Consider the following 15,413-nt stretch of genomic DNA (forward strand, 5'->3'; position numbering starts at 1 on the left):
TTATAGATCTGCTATTTTAGAACATCTGTGCAAACCGTTGAATATATCTACTGTATTTTTAAAGCGAACATTTTAACTCAAATCTTTGCTTCTGGGGGTTCCCTGGAACAACATATTTTGAGATGGGGATCCACGGCCAAATACATATCATTGACATGAAAAAGGTTTGAGAACCACTGCCTTAAGTGCTTAGTTACACTGCATTCACAAGTAGCGTTGCGTGAGCGGTCACCTATTAGGAAGCTTAAGTCTGCATTTCATAACTGTTCTCCCATGGTAACTAAGGGTACAAAGGGGACGACCTCTGCAAATAAAACTGAATGAAAAAGTCAAATCCCCATCAAAGCAGGTTTTCCTTTGGCAGCTCATAACTTTGGTCGTGAGAGGGAAAGCCTGACATAAAAGAGAGTCCCTGGTTTAACTCCTCCGGGGAAGAGCCACAGAGAAAGCCCTTTGATACATATAACCCGATCATGTACCCTTAATCCTAAGGAATTTCTGCCACGACGTGACAGAGTCCATGTGATTTGGAACAGGAGACAGGCAGTGGTGGAAAAAGTACTCAAATGTTTTACTTAAGTAAAAGTATCAATACTGCAATGTAGAAGTACTTTGTTACAAGTAAAAGTCTGGAATTCAAAATTTACTTGAGTAAAAGTGCAAAAGCATTGGTATCAAAATGTGCTTAAAGTACCAAAAGTAAAAGTACTAAAATGTTTGAAAATAGCAGATCTACAAGCTCACAACGCGTTGCGATGCGACGCGTTGTGAGCTTGTAGATCGTCTATTTTCAAATAGCCTAGGTATCAAATAGGGCTGAAGCATAGACAATTGGAAATACTCCAGGAAAGTAAAAGTACCTCAAAATTGTACTTAAGTACAGTACTTGAGTAAATGTACTATCTATTAACTTATTCTATTAATAAAATCTACTTAAGAGATTTAGTTTATTATAGAAATGTGTCCATACTGTATCTATGTCTGTGTATAACAAATCATTCCGTACGCTTGTGACAATGAATGTTCAACCACCCAGTAAGAGTGTGTCATGCTGTCTCACTGTTGTGGAATTCTGGATCAATCGCTTTTAAAATATTTTCCTTTTACAATAAGTGAAGACTAAATCTATTTCCAAATACATTGATAAAGCATTAGCTGCTCATGAGTTGATCGTCGTGATTTAAAACACAGGCAGGGTTTGAGATGCTCTAAACAAGGGGTGGAAGCTTGTTCCACAGTTTGGGCGCTAGGCTACAGCGGAAAACGATCTATCTCAGCTTCAGCTTCAGTGGCGTGCACAGACATTTTGAGGGGCAGGTGCTCAAGTAAAAAAAAAAGGAAAAGGGCACCTTGTGTGGCGCGCGGAACCGCCGGCTGCCCTTGTAGTGTGATATTTATGACAGGCACATCTTGTACGTCGTAATTGCATATGTATTTGTTTCAATAGCCATATGCTGTCTGATGCAGATGTGTAAACTAATCTGCATCAGTGCCCTTTTTTTCAAAAGGGCACTTCTGGTCCAGAGGGCAAAGGGCAGGTGCTCTAGCACCACCTAGAGTGTCTGTGCATCTGTGCACGTGCCTGTTCAGCTTTGTTGGTTTGTTGACCTTAAAGGTATCATGACATTCATGTTTACACCACATTCAGAGTCTTTGTCCTGGTCCTTCAAACGTGTACAAAAAGTTTTAACTGAAAATTCCACTCCAGTGATTCACTGTAGGTGTTTTTGTCTCACAAAGCCTTTTCAACTGCAATGAAAAAAATAAATCTTTGCCTGCGGGTGTCGCTGGTGAGGGATTTTGCCTGTCAATCATCGCCTCTGCTCCGCCCCCCCCAAAGGAAAGGATAGGGGAGGGGAGGGGCGAGGAGGAGAGTGGGCGGGATTAATCGACTGTGACCTCACTGTCGAAGGGCCAAGCTCAGATTACTTTTCAGCCTAATTATGCAGAAAACCCCAGACCACAGAAAATCCACTGAATGTTCAAAGTTCAGATTTTTTGGGTGTAATTGAGGTCATAAAACCCCCCAAAAAACGTAACAAATTAAAAAAGTGAAAATGAATGTCATCGAACCTTTAAGAAGTGACTGGTCACTTGACGCTAGTAGGCCTATGTTGCAGGGACTGTTATTAAAAAATGCCATCTCTTTTGGAGTTGTTATTTAAGGATAATGGCATCTATTTTGATGGCTTATTATGTTTAAAAAATACATTTAAATAAAATCATCAGTCCAACCTGTCTCACCGGCAGTGCTGGCAGGATGCACCGAGTCAGCTCTGATGTCCAGAGGCTTCTGCTTCTTGTCCTTGTCTTTGTCCCTGCGTCGGTGACAGCGGTGGTGGTGGTGATGGTGGTGGCTTCTGTCCTGGCACTGGACCTGGGACTGACCACCGGGACGCTCCAGGCCGAACTCCCCCAAGTTCACCTCCTGGGGGCGCTGAGGGGTCAGCGAGGAGGCGGAGCGCCTGATGGGGCTGAGGTCAACGATTGGCTGAGAGAGGAGCAGGAGGAGTGGTTAACGAATGAGAGTAAAATGTAGAATAGAGGGCAGTGGCTACGAGGTGACAACACCGGACCTCAAAGGATACCGTCTGTGTTCTTTAACATGTGGTTCCATGGACATAATCCATACTAGTATCCCACCGTGAAATCTTGCCATTGTGTGAAGTTAAAGGGATGATAAGGGCAGTGGTTCTCAAACGTGTTGATTTCAAGGCAGTCCCAGTTTGGTATGCATTCGACCACGACCTTCATTGAGAGTGTACAAATGTACAAATGTATATGTCACAGGGTGAATGGAGATCCAGGGTGATTGAAGACAGAGCGCTCGTTTTTAGGCACGGGGCTCCTTCGGGGCGAGGCGGGGCTTTTCGAGACAGGGTTTATTAGCGAGGCTCGCGAGGAGGAGGAGGAGGACGGCGCTGCGAGGCGGGGGGTTATTACGCGAGGCTCGCGAGGAAGAGGAGCCTCCTCCTCCTCCTCCTCCTCGCGTTTTAAACCGTCCCGTCCTCTCCTTCTCTCCTTCTCCTCCTCCTCCGAGGAGGAGAAGGAGAGCGCGGAGAGGCGGGGCTTTGATGCGCCGACGGAGACCTGTCTTTTGTTGTTCCCCCCCACATAGCAACCAGGAAGCTAAGCTAGGGGAACCATAATATCTATGAGGGGAACGCTGAACACGCGTTCACACGCACGGCGCGCCGACTTAGTGGAGCTTGAGGCCGAGGAAGCGCGCCCTCGCGCCTCCAGGCGCGAGTGCCCGCGGTGACCGGCCGACGCTCCACTAGTCGACTCAGCGCCGTTTGATTTGTAAACCGATAGGGACAGAATAGTTATTTTCATGGATCACTGTGTGTGTGTGTGTGTGTGTGTGTGTGTGTGTGTGTGTGTGTGTGTGTGTGTGTGTGTGTGTGTGTGTGTGTGTGTGTGTGTGTGTGTGTCAGGGAGAAACTAAAACAAAAGCCAGCAGAACACAATAAAAGTATCTTAACAGTCCATTGAAAGCATGAGCGCGTGTGCGTGCGCGCGCATGTGTGTGTGTGTGTGTGTGTGTGTGACTGTGTGTGTGTGGGTGGTCACGGCCATATGTGCTTGTGCACAAGCCTGGCTTGTGGCTCCCTCTAGTGTTTCTTCTACAGAATTGCTGGGTGGGTAAAAACGAGCGAGCCTTCTTCAATCACCCTGGTTCTCCATTCACCCTGTAACATATACACTCTCAGAGTTATAGACCTGTGGAGTCCTTGAAGGGCTCACACATATTTGTGCGTTTGGCCGTTCTAAAGAATTGTTTTTTTTAAATTTTGTTTTCTTGACCATGTTTGGATAATAAAGATGGATTAAGTTTATGGAACCAAATGTGAAGAAAAACAGAGGAAGAAACAAAAGGCGGCATCCTTTAAGTACAGAGGACGTGATACTGTAGTTCCAAGCCACTATCACTGGACCACCAAACTGTTCACAACACAACAAAAGAGGCATAGCTTGTGGAACAGCACTCTTTTTGACTTGAGACCAACATTCACCTCACTCTTCTTCAGACTCGGACGTGACAGGGTTGGGAGGAGGACGTTCACACTGACTGCTCTTAAAATCAACAGTCAGTGGTTGGAATATTACAGACTACGACAGTGCACCACTCAATGAAAAATAAATGTCTGTAACTGTAAACTAGCAGGTGCTTCGCCTCTGCTAGCAAACTAAGAATAGGTTGGGTGTTGACAATGGCCTTTGTAACATTTTACACTTTGATATTTACACATGTCTCAAGATTTCACCTTTTAGCTTACAGAGAAATGTCAAGTTTTACCCAAAACAATAAAGTGTTCTGTATGTACTGTATACATATGTCAATCTGTCTGTCTGTCTGTCTGTCTGTCTGTCTGTCTGTGAGGACATTGGGCCCGATTCACTAAGCGATTTACACCCACATTTTGAGTGTAAACAGCTTTTTGGTCTTAAATGGGGGCGTGGAGCCATGCAAAGAATCTTCCATATGAACGCGCCTCTGACCTTTAGGCAAAAATGAGGAACAACTGTGATACATATCAGGGATGTACACACCCCTTTGTGAATTGCACGTCGGATTTTGCATACAGAAAATACACCCTCCTTTAGGCATTTTATTTACACCCATATTTACACTGATATTTACGACCAGCTTAGTGAATCGGGCCCATTGTCTCTACCCCACCTGATTCTTATTGGACTGGCCAGTGCCAGTTACTAGGTAAAACAGACTGATTGGTCACTGGAACAGCAGCTGTGCTATGGCGCCATCCGCTGGTAACATTCCAGGTCATCTATTCTACAGTGGTACCAGTTGGCACCAAAGCATTATGATCTTAACCCATTAAGACCAGGAACGCATCTGTGTCATCTTTAGATTTCTTTAGGCTATTCAAAAATAGCAGATATACAAGCTCGTAGCGCGGCACCGAGTGCCGCGCTATGAGCTTGTAGATCTGCTATTTTTGATTTTTTTCAAAAAACATTTTAAAGAATCGCCTCAGGTCTTAATGGGTTAACTCATTCTTGTATAAATGGTTGGAAGCATCAATCACGATGGTACTAAAATGGACAGGGATAAAGAACCATACCATAAAGGGATAAGGTAAAGCACTTAATTGTATTACTGTTGCAATCTCTCTCTTTTACTTACATGCTGATGATACTATTCTTCCAGTGCCAATGACACAGTCCAGCCAGTAATTATGGCCAGTAGTTTGAATAACACACACGACAACATAGTCATCTTAACAGCTCACTTCATCTTGAACCCAGTCTTAAAATATGACTCCAAAATGTGTCAATGGGGGACAGAAGATTCTGTTTCTTTCTACTGCATCGGATAATATTTTGAAGACGGAACCGCGCTTTTTTTCCCAGCAATTTCACTTGATTCAAGAGTGTGCATGGGTAGTGCATAGGAAGGACAATGTACTGGGAGAGGCCTCTATTTTTTTATGCATTTTAAATTCATATACTGTACTATGAACAAAACATTCAATTAACCCCACATTTGAATCATATGTTTTGGGGCCTCTTGACGCTATTTTCCCCAGCGGATTCCTTGGTTCCCGAAGGCTGTAAGTATTTTCTTACTCCATTTACATTTATTTCAACTTGTTTTAAGAAGACTGAATACAAGACTGAGTCAGTTGTTGAGATTTTGTTTTTACATTACAGTTGAAAGAAAGTAGAGTCATGTCAAAGCAGGCCAACAACAGTACTGTCCTGGCCAGCTTTTCACAACCACACACACACACACACACACACACACACACACACACACAGCACTAAAGTGTATAACAACGCACACACGCACACACGCACTTACACAACAACATACACTTGACCAAAAACATAGCACTACTCCAAAAGGACATAGTGCTTCCCATAACTTGGATATATGTACGAAGAATGTACGCTTTGTGTGCAGTGTGGCAAGAACCCATTCCTAAGAAATGATGGTGGCATTTGTATCCGAGAGTGTAACCAAAGTCCACTGTCATTGAAGGTGTGTGTGTGTGTGTGTGTGTGTGTGTGTGTGCGTGTGCGTGTGCGTGTGCGTGTGCGTGTGCGTGCGTGTGTCTGTGTGCACACATGTGTGCACACATGTGTGCGTGTGCGTGCGTGTGTGTGTGTGTGTGTGTGTAAACTCTGCACTGGGATGAGAGGGCACATAGAAGCTAACACATATGGGGACATATAGAAAAGGGAGAATAGAAGACAAGAGGGCAGAGGAAAGAAAGAAAGAAAGAAAGACAAGAGAAAGAGCAAACTACACAGACAACAGACAGAGAGAACGAGAGAGAGAAAGAATAAGATAGGCGGTACAACAACAGGTGGTGGTACATACTGCCAGGTGGGTCCCAGGGGCGTGGCGAGGGTGGCTCCGCTATCAGACAGCACACACAGACAGGAGGGGAGGTGGGCAAAACGTTAGCCAGGCATCAAAATGAGGAGAGAGGAAGCATAGAAGTGGATGATGGGCAGATGCAGAGGAATGGGAACTGGAACATGGAAGGAAATAAATGAAAAACCTACAGCTAGAGGAGAGGATCTGAGAGAGACTGGAAATTGACAAAGAATGTACAAAGAGGATTTGTGACGTGCTGAGAGAGTGTACCGTATCAGACAGACAGACAGACAGACAGACAGACAGACAGACAGACAGACAGACAGACAGACAGACAGACACACAGATGGATGGACAGACAGACAGACAGATAGACAGACAATACAGAGAAGCTAGACAGGCAACATTCACATGGTTAAACAATAGGCCAAAAATATACCCCATAAATAGCCGTGGATAGATTGCAAAATGACACAGAAAGAAACGAACAAAATGCAATTAGTTGTGAAAAAATGCTATTTGAATATAAAGTGTTGTGTTAAGTTTCAGGGTTATTTGTGACTGTTGAAGATAGATAGCGTTACAGATTTTAGGATAAAATGGTACTTTGCATTTGGAGACAGAGAAATCACAGTTCCAAAGTTAGTACTTTGTATACAGTAAACACAGAATTAGCACGGTTGTGTAATTAAGGTGTCCAGTCTGTTCATAACAGTCTTAACTTGCACAATTTTGTCTTATCAATGTGTAAGTTCCACACAAAATGTAAGATCTTGTTAGACAGGAATAATTAAATAAAGACAAACGCATCAGGGATTTTTGAGAACTGGGACAATATTCAGTATTTTAAGTTATCCGGTTGTGTTTCAACATTTTATCATACCTCAAGTCATGTTTCACCACATGCTGTATCCATCTAATTAATACAATTAATACTGTACATGTTTTCAAAATTGAATCTTATGCGTGCTATCATGTTGTGCTCAAACCCCTGTAAGGTGGTTCTCAACCTTTTCAGGCTTCGACCCCCCAAAGTAATCATATTTTAACTGGGGACCCCCCCACCCTGACAAGCACTTGGAATTGTGGGAGTTGAGGCATTACATTTCGTTTGACTCAGTTTCCTCAGATGAATATTGTGAAAATAGCCGATATACAAGCTCACAACGACTCGCGTTGCAAGGCGTTGTGAGCTTGTAGATCGGCTATTTTCACAAAATGTTCTCTTTCGTACATTATTTGATAATTTGGTCAATGTTTGACCAGTTTTTATAGTATAGTTTGTTGATTACTTTTCGTGTAGTCATTTTTTCAGGTAGCAAGTAATAAATTGTCACTTCACTGTCATCTGGGCCCCCCCCCCCCCCCCAAATCATGTGGGGACCCGCCTGGGGGTCCCGACCCACAGGTTGAGAACCACTGCTGTATATGACCTTTTGAGGTGAGTCAATGTGGAAGCCAGTAGTACTTCTGGAAGTCAATGAAGAATAAAACATGTTTTCTAATGAATTTGATCCTAGGATTTAGTGATTATTACCTATTTTATTTTTTGAGGATTTTAGAACAATAAAAACATTACCATGTGAACGAATTCATTGCCTTTGGGGAGTTTGAACACATACAAATGCATATACCAGCACAAACCATTAAGGCTCGGTCCTTGACTCCTTGACACAGCTGGCCACAGCTGGCCCTTTGCTGCATGTCCTTCTCCAACTTTCTCTCCTTCCATTTCCTGTCTCTCTCCACTATCGCTATCAAATGAAGGCTTGAAAACGCCTCCAAAAATTAAATTAAAAAATATATGTGAAAAGATAAGACAGCAAATAGCATGCAAAAACCTGGACTTAATTATTTGTGGTACATACAGAATTATGTCCCAGTTCTCTAGAATCACTAATACTACAAGTTTGACATATTATCTGGTATTTGTTAGGTCTTCTTCACTGCTTATCAAAGGTTCTTGTTCTATAAATATTGTCCTTGTGTTAAACCTGAGAGGACACAGACAGCCACGTGTGCTGAGAGAGTGCTACTGTGTTTTAGTAAAATATCATTATTATCAATGTAACTCTGAAAAGTGTACAAATGTAACCCTTTGGTTACATTTGTACACTCTTAACGGTGGGAGGTTGCATTCTCCTGTGAGCCAGTGGTGTAAAGTACATTTACTCAAGTACTGTACTTAAGTACAATTTTGAGGTATCTGTACTTTACTTGAGTATTTCCGATTTTCAATACTTTTACTTCTACTCCACTACATCTCAGAGGCAAATATTGTACTTGTACTCCACTAGAATTATTTGAAAACTTGAGTTACTACCGGTAGTTACTTTGTAGATTTAGATTATTATTACAAAAAAAACATGAACCACTTCAGCCGTACAGTATATACATTTCGGCCATTTGAAAACAAGCTCACAATGCGTCGCGATGCGACGCATTGTGAGCTTGTAGATCTGCTATTTTCAAAAACATTTTTAGACACTTTATACATTTGAAAACTTGTGAAATGGGACCTTCTGCATTATGAGTACATAAGTACATTTTGAATTCCGAACTTTTACTTGTAACAGAGTACTTCTACATTGCAGTATTGATACTTTTACTTAAGTAAAAGATGTTAGTACTTTTTCCACCACTGCTGTGAGCTAAAGCAGGAGGCGGTCTACAGCGTGCAATGCAAAGCTTACATAGTACTCGGTGCTGAGTCGGGGCATAGAGGCAGCTCTGCTGTGGCCCTCCAGGCTCGGATAGCCCTCGCTATCTGAAGCGCTCTCCACCACTGGCTTCATCTCCACTGATTCCTAAAACAGCATAAGCAAAGCATTTAATCGCAGCAGATATAATCACTGCACCTGTGTGATACAGCTGTTAAAGAATGGGGAAATAGTTGCCAGAGTTTGAGTTAGAATTCAGAGCAACAATTGCAGGTATTTGTTAAGTGAGCATTAGTTAAGATTGTTTGACTACCTGAGTTTTGGTACTGTATGGCTCTTTTAACCCAGAACCTTCCATAACCGGAAACTTTTCATAACCTGTGAAGTTCTGTGATGTTTCCGTTTCCATTATAGCCTGAACCACCCTTGAAGGGTGAGGTACATAGCCAATCCACAAGCTCACAACGCATCACAACGCGTTGAGTGCTTTTTAAAAAAAAAAACATTTCAAAGTACTGTAAGTTCTGAGTTCTGGGTTAACCCATTAAGACCGGGAATGCATCTGTGTGTCATTTTTAGATTTATTTGGCTATTCCAAAATACGGTTCCACGCTATGAGCTTGTAGATCTGCTATTTTTTTTTTAATCGTGAAAATTCGTGGCAAAATTCCCGGTCTTAAAGAGTTAATATAGTAGGATTCGTATCAACTCTTGAGCAGGGCCCAAATAAGGTTCTGAAAATCTTCTCTAAAACCGAGCCGTAGCATATGAAAACAAATCCAGAACTTGTGAAATACATTTCATGGGCATGACATTACGTGGTTCACTTAGTTATTGTAGTTAAAAAGAGACATTTTATTGTTTGTCATGAGGTTTGGTATAAGTATGCCACATCTTATGTGTTTACCTGAGGTTTGGTACAGTATACCATATCTTATGTGTTTACCTGAGGTTTGGTACCTTATGCCACATCTTATGTGTTTACCTGAGGTTTGGTACCTTATGCCACATCTTATGTGTTTACCTGAGGTTTGGTACAGTATGCCACATCTTATGTGTTTACCTGAGGTTTGGTACCTTATGCCACATCTTATGTGTTTACCTGAGGTTTGGTACCTTATGCCACATCTTATGTGTTTACCTGAGGTTTTTTTTTTTACTAAATTTTTATCCCACGATTTTGTAACCCTATTTTTTACACCCAGTGCCAATTGTCTATGTAATCCTGGGCACTACCTTCCCTCTGCCAACCTAGGGAGGCCAGGGCCGAGCTCATGCCTCCTTCAATGCATGAGAGCCAACTGACCTTCTTGTCACCTGACAGGGGAGAGTTTCCCTGGTAGGACGTAGCGCGTGGAAGGAACACGTTATTCCAACCAGTTCCCTTCCCCTCCATCAGGCGCCCCGGCTGGCCAGGAGGAGGCAGTATAGTGACCAGGATTACTGCATGTTTTTGTGAGGGTACCTACCCTAGGAGACACGGGGAGAACATGCAAACTCCACACAGAAAGGCCCTTTCGCCAACCCCACCTAGGGTATGGGCACTGATGACGCAGAGGAGAGAACACGCCCCCAGCGCCCACAGCGTCCCCTGCGGGAATCGAACCCAGGACCTTCTAGCTGTGAGGCGACAGCACTACCGACTGTGCCACCGTGCCCGTTTACCTGAGGTTTGGTACAGTATGCCACATCTTATGTGTTTACCTGAGGTTTGGTACCTTATGCCACATCTTATGTGTTTACCTGAGGTTTGGTACCTTATGCCACATCTTATGTGTTTACCTGAGGTTTGGTACAGTATGCCACATCTTATGTGTTTACCTGAGGTTTGGTACCTTATGCCACATCTTATGTGTTTACCTGAGGTTTGGTACAGTATGGCACATCCTCTGACTGGCCCCTCTGAAGATTCCTCCTGGTCCTGGGTCTCTGGGATGCCTGAGACACATCCCCTGACTGGGAATGTTTTATGGCACTTCTCTGGCTTAGGCTGCACACAAGAACAACACAATATTACATACAGGGGTGCAATGCTCACTGGACGGCACTCACATGTGAATGACGGGAGAGATGCTTGGATTGCACACAGATTACATCAAAATAGCTTTCATCACTTCAGTCTATGATTCCATTCTCAGAGAGTTTACAACATGTAACCAAATGGGCCAGTAAGAGTCCATTTGATTACATTTGTAAACTCCCTGAGTTAAAGTAACAGTTTAAGGGGCCATGTCCATAGACAGCGTTTTATGAGTGCAGGAGAGATTTGGATATCATGTTCAGAGCACTTGCACAGAGGGAACGTTTATTAATGCCCGCACTGTTCGAGGTGCTGTGTTATTAGCACAAATAGCCTAGCTGAAACAGGGGTAAACATCATGTTGTAAATGACACGTTTTCAAATGTATAGAAATCCTTTGAAAGTAGCAGATCTACAAGCTCACAATGCGTCGCATCGCGACGCATTGTGAGCTTGTAGATCGGCTGAAATGGTCGAAATGTATATAGGGTTGGTTAATGTATGTTTTGTTATCAATATAAAAAAATAATCTACAAAGTAACTAAAGTTTTCAAATAATTGTAGTGGAGTAAAAGTACAGTATTTGCCTCTGAGATGTAGTGGAGTAGAAGTAAAAGCACTTAAAAATGGGAAATACTCCAGTAAAGTAAAAAAATCCTCAAATTGTACTTTTAAGGTACTTGCGTAAATGTACTTAGTTACTTTCCACCACTGGTAACATGTAAATATGCAAATGAAATGACAGAGATAATGCATCCCGCTGGTGCTGGATATGGCCACTCACTTTGCGCCCCCATTGGTGAGGGAAGAGGTGGGGGTGATGGTGCTTATGGCAGTGGTGGGCAGCTGCTCGGCTTGAGGTTCTGCTTCAGGCTGAGAGGAGGGATTGGAGGAGTGGGAGACTGGTGGCACCACCTCGTGGAGGTGAGTTAAGGGCAGCATCGGTCGGAAGAGGCCCCCCATCTTGCTCTGCAGGGAAACCAGGACAAAATGGACGGTATGTTTTTTATTGGATTTCCTTTGAACCGGCAATGACTGGTACACGATGTTCAACAAAATCACCTTGGGGGCTATTGGAAACATGTATTGACAGTTAATCATTATTAACCCATTAAGACCGGGAACGCATCTGAGTCATTTTAGATTTCTTTGGCTACTCAAAAAACATCTTGAAAATGTGTGCAAATCTTTGAATATATATATTTTTAAAGCGAACATTTGTAATTCAAATTAAAAACGATTACATTTTTTTTTGCAGATCTACAAGCTTGTGCTTGTAGATCTGCTATTTTTTAATCACTAAAGTATAAAATAATGGTTCCAGGAAGGGTGTCATAACTGAGGCACTAGTCTCGTTCATCGCAGAGGACATGAGACCAATAAACATTGTGGAAGGGAAGGGATTTAAACACTTAATAAAATCACTGGAGCCACTGTATACTTTGCCCAAGCGAGAGAATATCTCTCATGCTCTTTCTGCAAAACACAGTTCCATTCGTGATCAGGTTAAAAGCGAAATTGATACGTGCTCTGCTGTCAGTTTCACAACTGATATGTGGACCAGTCTACACATGGAGGCATACATGACGGTGACAGCTCACATGATAAACAACGACTGGAAAATGAAAAACTACGTGTTGGAGACTAGGGCCATGGAGGAGGCTCACACAGGTGTAAACATTGCACAGAGACTTGGAGACGTAGCCGATGCTTACGCCATAGGCTACCCGCAAAGAAGAGAGCTGCAGTTGTTTGCGACAATGCGTCCAATATGACTCTGTGTCTCAATACACAGAGGAGGATTGGGGTGATGTCAGGGGGGTGCGCTGTGCGGGGCATACGCTCCAGCTGTGCATCAATGCCGCACTAAAACATCATGACCCTGTAAACCGTACGGTGGGATATGCTAGGAGACTCGTGTCCCACTTCAAAAAGAGTTCCAAAGCAACTACGGCGTTAAAGGCTAAACAGAGGTCACAGCCAGGCGAGCCAGCAGCCAATCTCAAATTAATTAAATCACTAAAAGAGAGGACCGAGCTCTGGACCTGACAACCGCCCAGTGGGCCATCGCAGAGGATGCTGTAGCCATCTTGAAGCCCTTCCTCACTCTGACTGAGCTGTTGTCAAAGGAAGAAAATGTGTCCTTATCAGCAGTAGTACCAATGCTGATTAATCTAAAAAGAGAATATCTGACAGAGGAAGATGATGACAGCCCCGCCACAGAAGCTCTGAAAAGTAAACTGTCGGAGGAAATTAATAGGAGGTGGCGAATCTCAGACCCAACTGATGCTGCCGTCCTCTGCGCAGCCATGGACCCCCGCTACAAGAAGTTAAAGTGGCTGTCCGACAAGGGAAAGCAACAGGTCCACACAGAGGTGACACGTCTGGCTGAGCGCCTGGCTCTCCAGGCTGCCTTTTCTGAGAGTGACGGGGACGAAGACATTGACGCGGCTTCACCGGCAAAGAGGGCTAAAACGGACCGAGATATCGTCATTGACCGACTCCTCTTGATGGACGATGAAGATGAACCCCACAGTGGCGGCACTGCAGAAGATGAACGGACTGACTTTTTAAGAGACAGATCCAAAGCGGAAACCGGCCCACTGAAATGGTGGAGGTTAAATCAGCACCGCTTTCCCAAGTTGGCAACTCTAGCAAAGCGTCTTCTCTGCATCCCTGCCACTTCAACCCCTTCGGAGCGCATCTTTTCGAAAGCGGGATTTATTGTTAACAAAACGAAGAAGTTCCCTGTTGCCAAAAAATGTGGACACGTTGGTCTTTTTGGCACACAATCAAAAACGAGTTCAATCAAAAGCACAGCAGTGAGTAGTCAGACTCCTTATTTGTCCACCAGCCTCTACTTGCTTTTATTTAACTTCATTGTGTCTGTCTTTATTTTTGTAAAAATGTAGGCAACAGAAGGAGACATTAGGTAATGTGTACCGATTTGCGGATGTTTGGACAAAAGTAGGAGTAATATAAAAAGAAAAGGAAATCCTGGTGGCGCTATAACAGGCCGATGTGAGACATTTACTTGGCCTCCAAGGAGTATGCGTGCACAGTTTAATGCCTTTAACGGCAATCAGACACTGCATTCATGATTTGAGGCATTTTGTTCCAAAAATTGTGTTTTGTTAAATTAGACCTGCTGGTGGCATTTCTTCCTCGGCCTAGTGGGAATGTGCGTGTGAAATTTCACGGAAATCGCAGGCTGCGTGCATAGTTTGAGGCTTTTTGTTCAAAACGGACCAATCCTGCAAACTTTGGAAGCCAACCATAGGCAATGAGGATGGAATATGGGAAATCGGACAGATCCGTGTTGATCACATGACTATAGAGATACTGTGAACCGATTTGCATGACGTTTGGATAAAATCGGTAGGAGTAATATAAAACAATGGGTTTTGCACGAACCGGCCTCCTGGTGGCGCTATAACAGGCCAGACGGACAGACAGGGGGTAAAACATACTCTCTCGCCATGCCTTTCGGCCTGGCGGAGACAAAAATAGCAGATCTACAAGCTCAAAACGCGGCGCATTTCGAGCTTGTAGATCTGCTATTTTGGATACTTTTGTGTGACACTGTAGTATAATCAAGTAGGGCATTAATTTACGAAAAAAAACTCAAAAAAGTTAGAATATGGAGATAGGGAGTATCCGCCCAACAGCAACGAAGTTAAAGCCAAGGCAAGCCATACCTTAGGTCCTGAGGGTTCCTGCTGTTGAAGCTTTTTGGCACGGTTCTGTTTGTAGTAGTCATAGATCATCAGCGCAGCATAGACCTTCCCCACTGTAAGCTCATTGTCTGGAGGAAGACACACGGACAGCAAGCAGGGTGAACACTGTGCAACGAGTCAATTCCCTTTGTGGCCACTAGGTGGCAGAGAATGAGCCTGCAAACAAAGACTGTTGCTGATGTTGTTTGGTCTGTGTGGGTGTGCACTGTAAACTAGCACACAATGATGTTAGCTGGTAAAACAGAGATCTGAGAGAGTGCTCTCTCTCACGCACACGCGCGCACGCACGCACTCGCACTCACCAGGGGTGTAAAGTAACTAAGTACATTTACTCAAGTACTGTACTTAAGTACAATTTTGAGGTACTTTTATGTACTTGCTGGAGTATTTCCAATGTTCAGTACTTTTACTTCTACTCCACTACATATACTGTACTTTTACTCCACTACAATTATTTGAAAACTTTAGTAACTATACATATACATTTTTACATTATAAAACATACAATAACCACTTTAGCCCTATTTTATACCGAGGCTATTTGAAAATAGCAGATCTACAAGCGAGCTTGTAGATCTGCTATTTTCAAACATTTTTGTACTTTTGGTACTTTAAGTACATTTTGATACCAATACTTTTGTACA

The 15,413-nt window shown here is 43.3% G+C and overlaps 1 protein-coding gene across 9 annotated transcripts in view; it reads right to left on the reverse strand.

Annotated features, from left to right (window-relative positions):
* The window catches only part of cacna1bb (calcium channel, voltage-dependent, N type, alpha 1B subunit, b), a 234,243-nt gene that overhangs the window by 4,578 nt on the left and 214,252 nt on the right, over positions 1 to 15,413 (reverse strand). For 6 of the 9 annotated variants that reach the window (XM_080419994.1, XM_080419990.1, XM_080419991.1 and 3 more), the window contains 6 exons: positions 14,731 to 14,837; positions 11,817 to 12,001; positions 10,873 to 11,002; positions 9,046 to 9,159; positions 6,353 to 6,391; positions 2,236 to 2,491 (listed from right to left, as the gene is read on the reverse strand). In XM_080419994.1, the coding sequence (XP_080276120.1) occupies positions 2,236 to 2,491; positions 6,353 to 6,391; positions 9,046 to 9,159; positions 10,873 to 11,002; positions 11,817 to 12,001; positions 14,731 to 14,837 (831 nt within the window). The remainder of the gene's footprint in view (positions 1 to 2,235; positions 2,492 to 6,352; positions 6,392 to 9,045; positions 9,160 to 10,872; positions 11,003 to 11,816; positions 12,002 to 14,730; positions 14,838 to 15,413) is intronic. The other 3 variants (XM_080419992.1, XM_080419996.1, XM_080419993.1) reach the window with 2 other exon arrangements.

The sequence above is a fragment of the Gymnoscopelus braueri genome (assembly GCF_963280865.1).
Source record: "Gymnoscopelus braueri genome assembly, chromosome: 22".
Lineage (NCBI taxonomy): Eukaryota > Metazoa > Chordata > Actinopteri > Myctophiformes > Myctophidae > Gymnoscopelus > Gymnoscopelus braueri.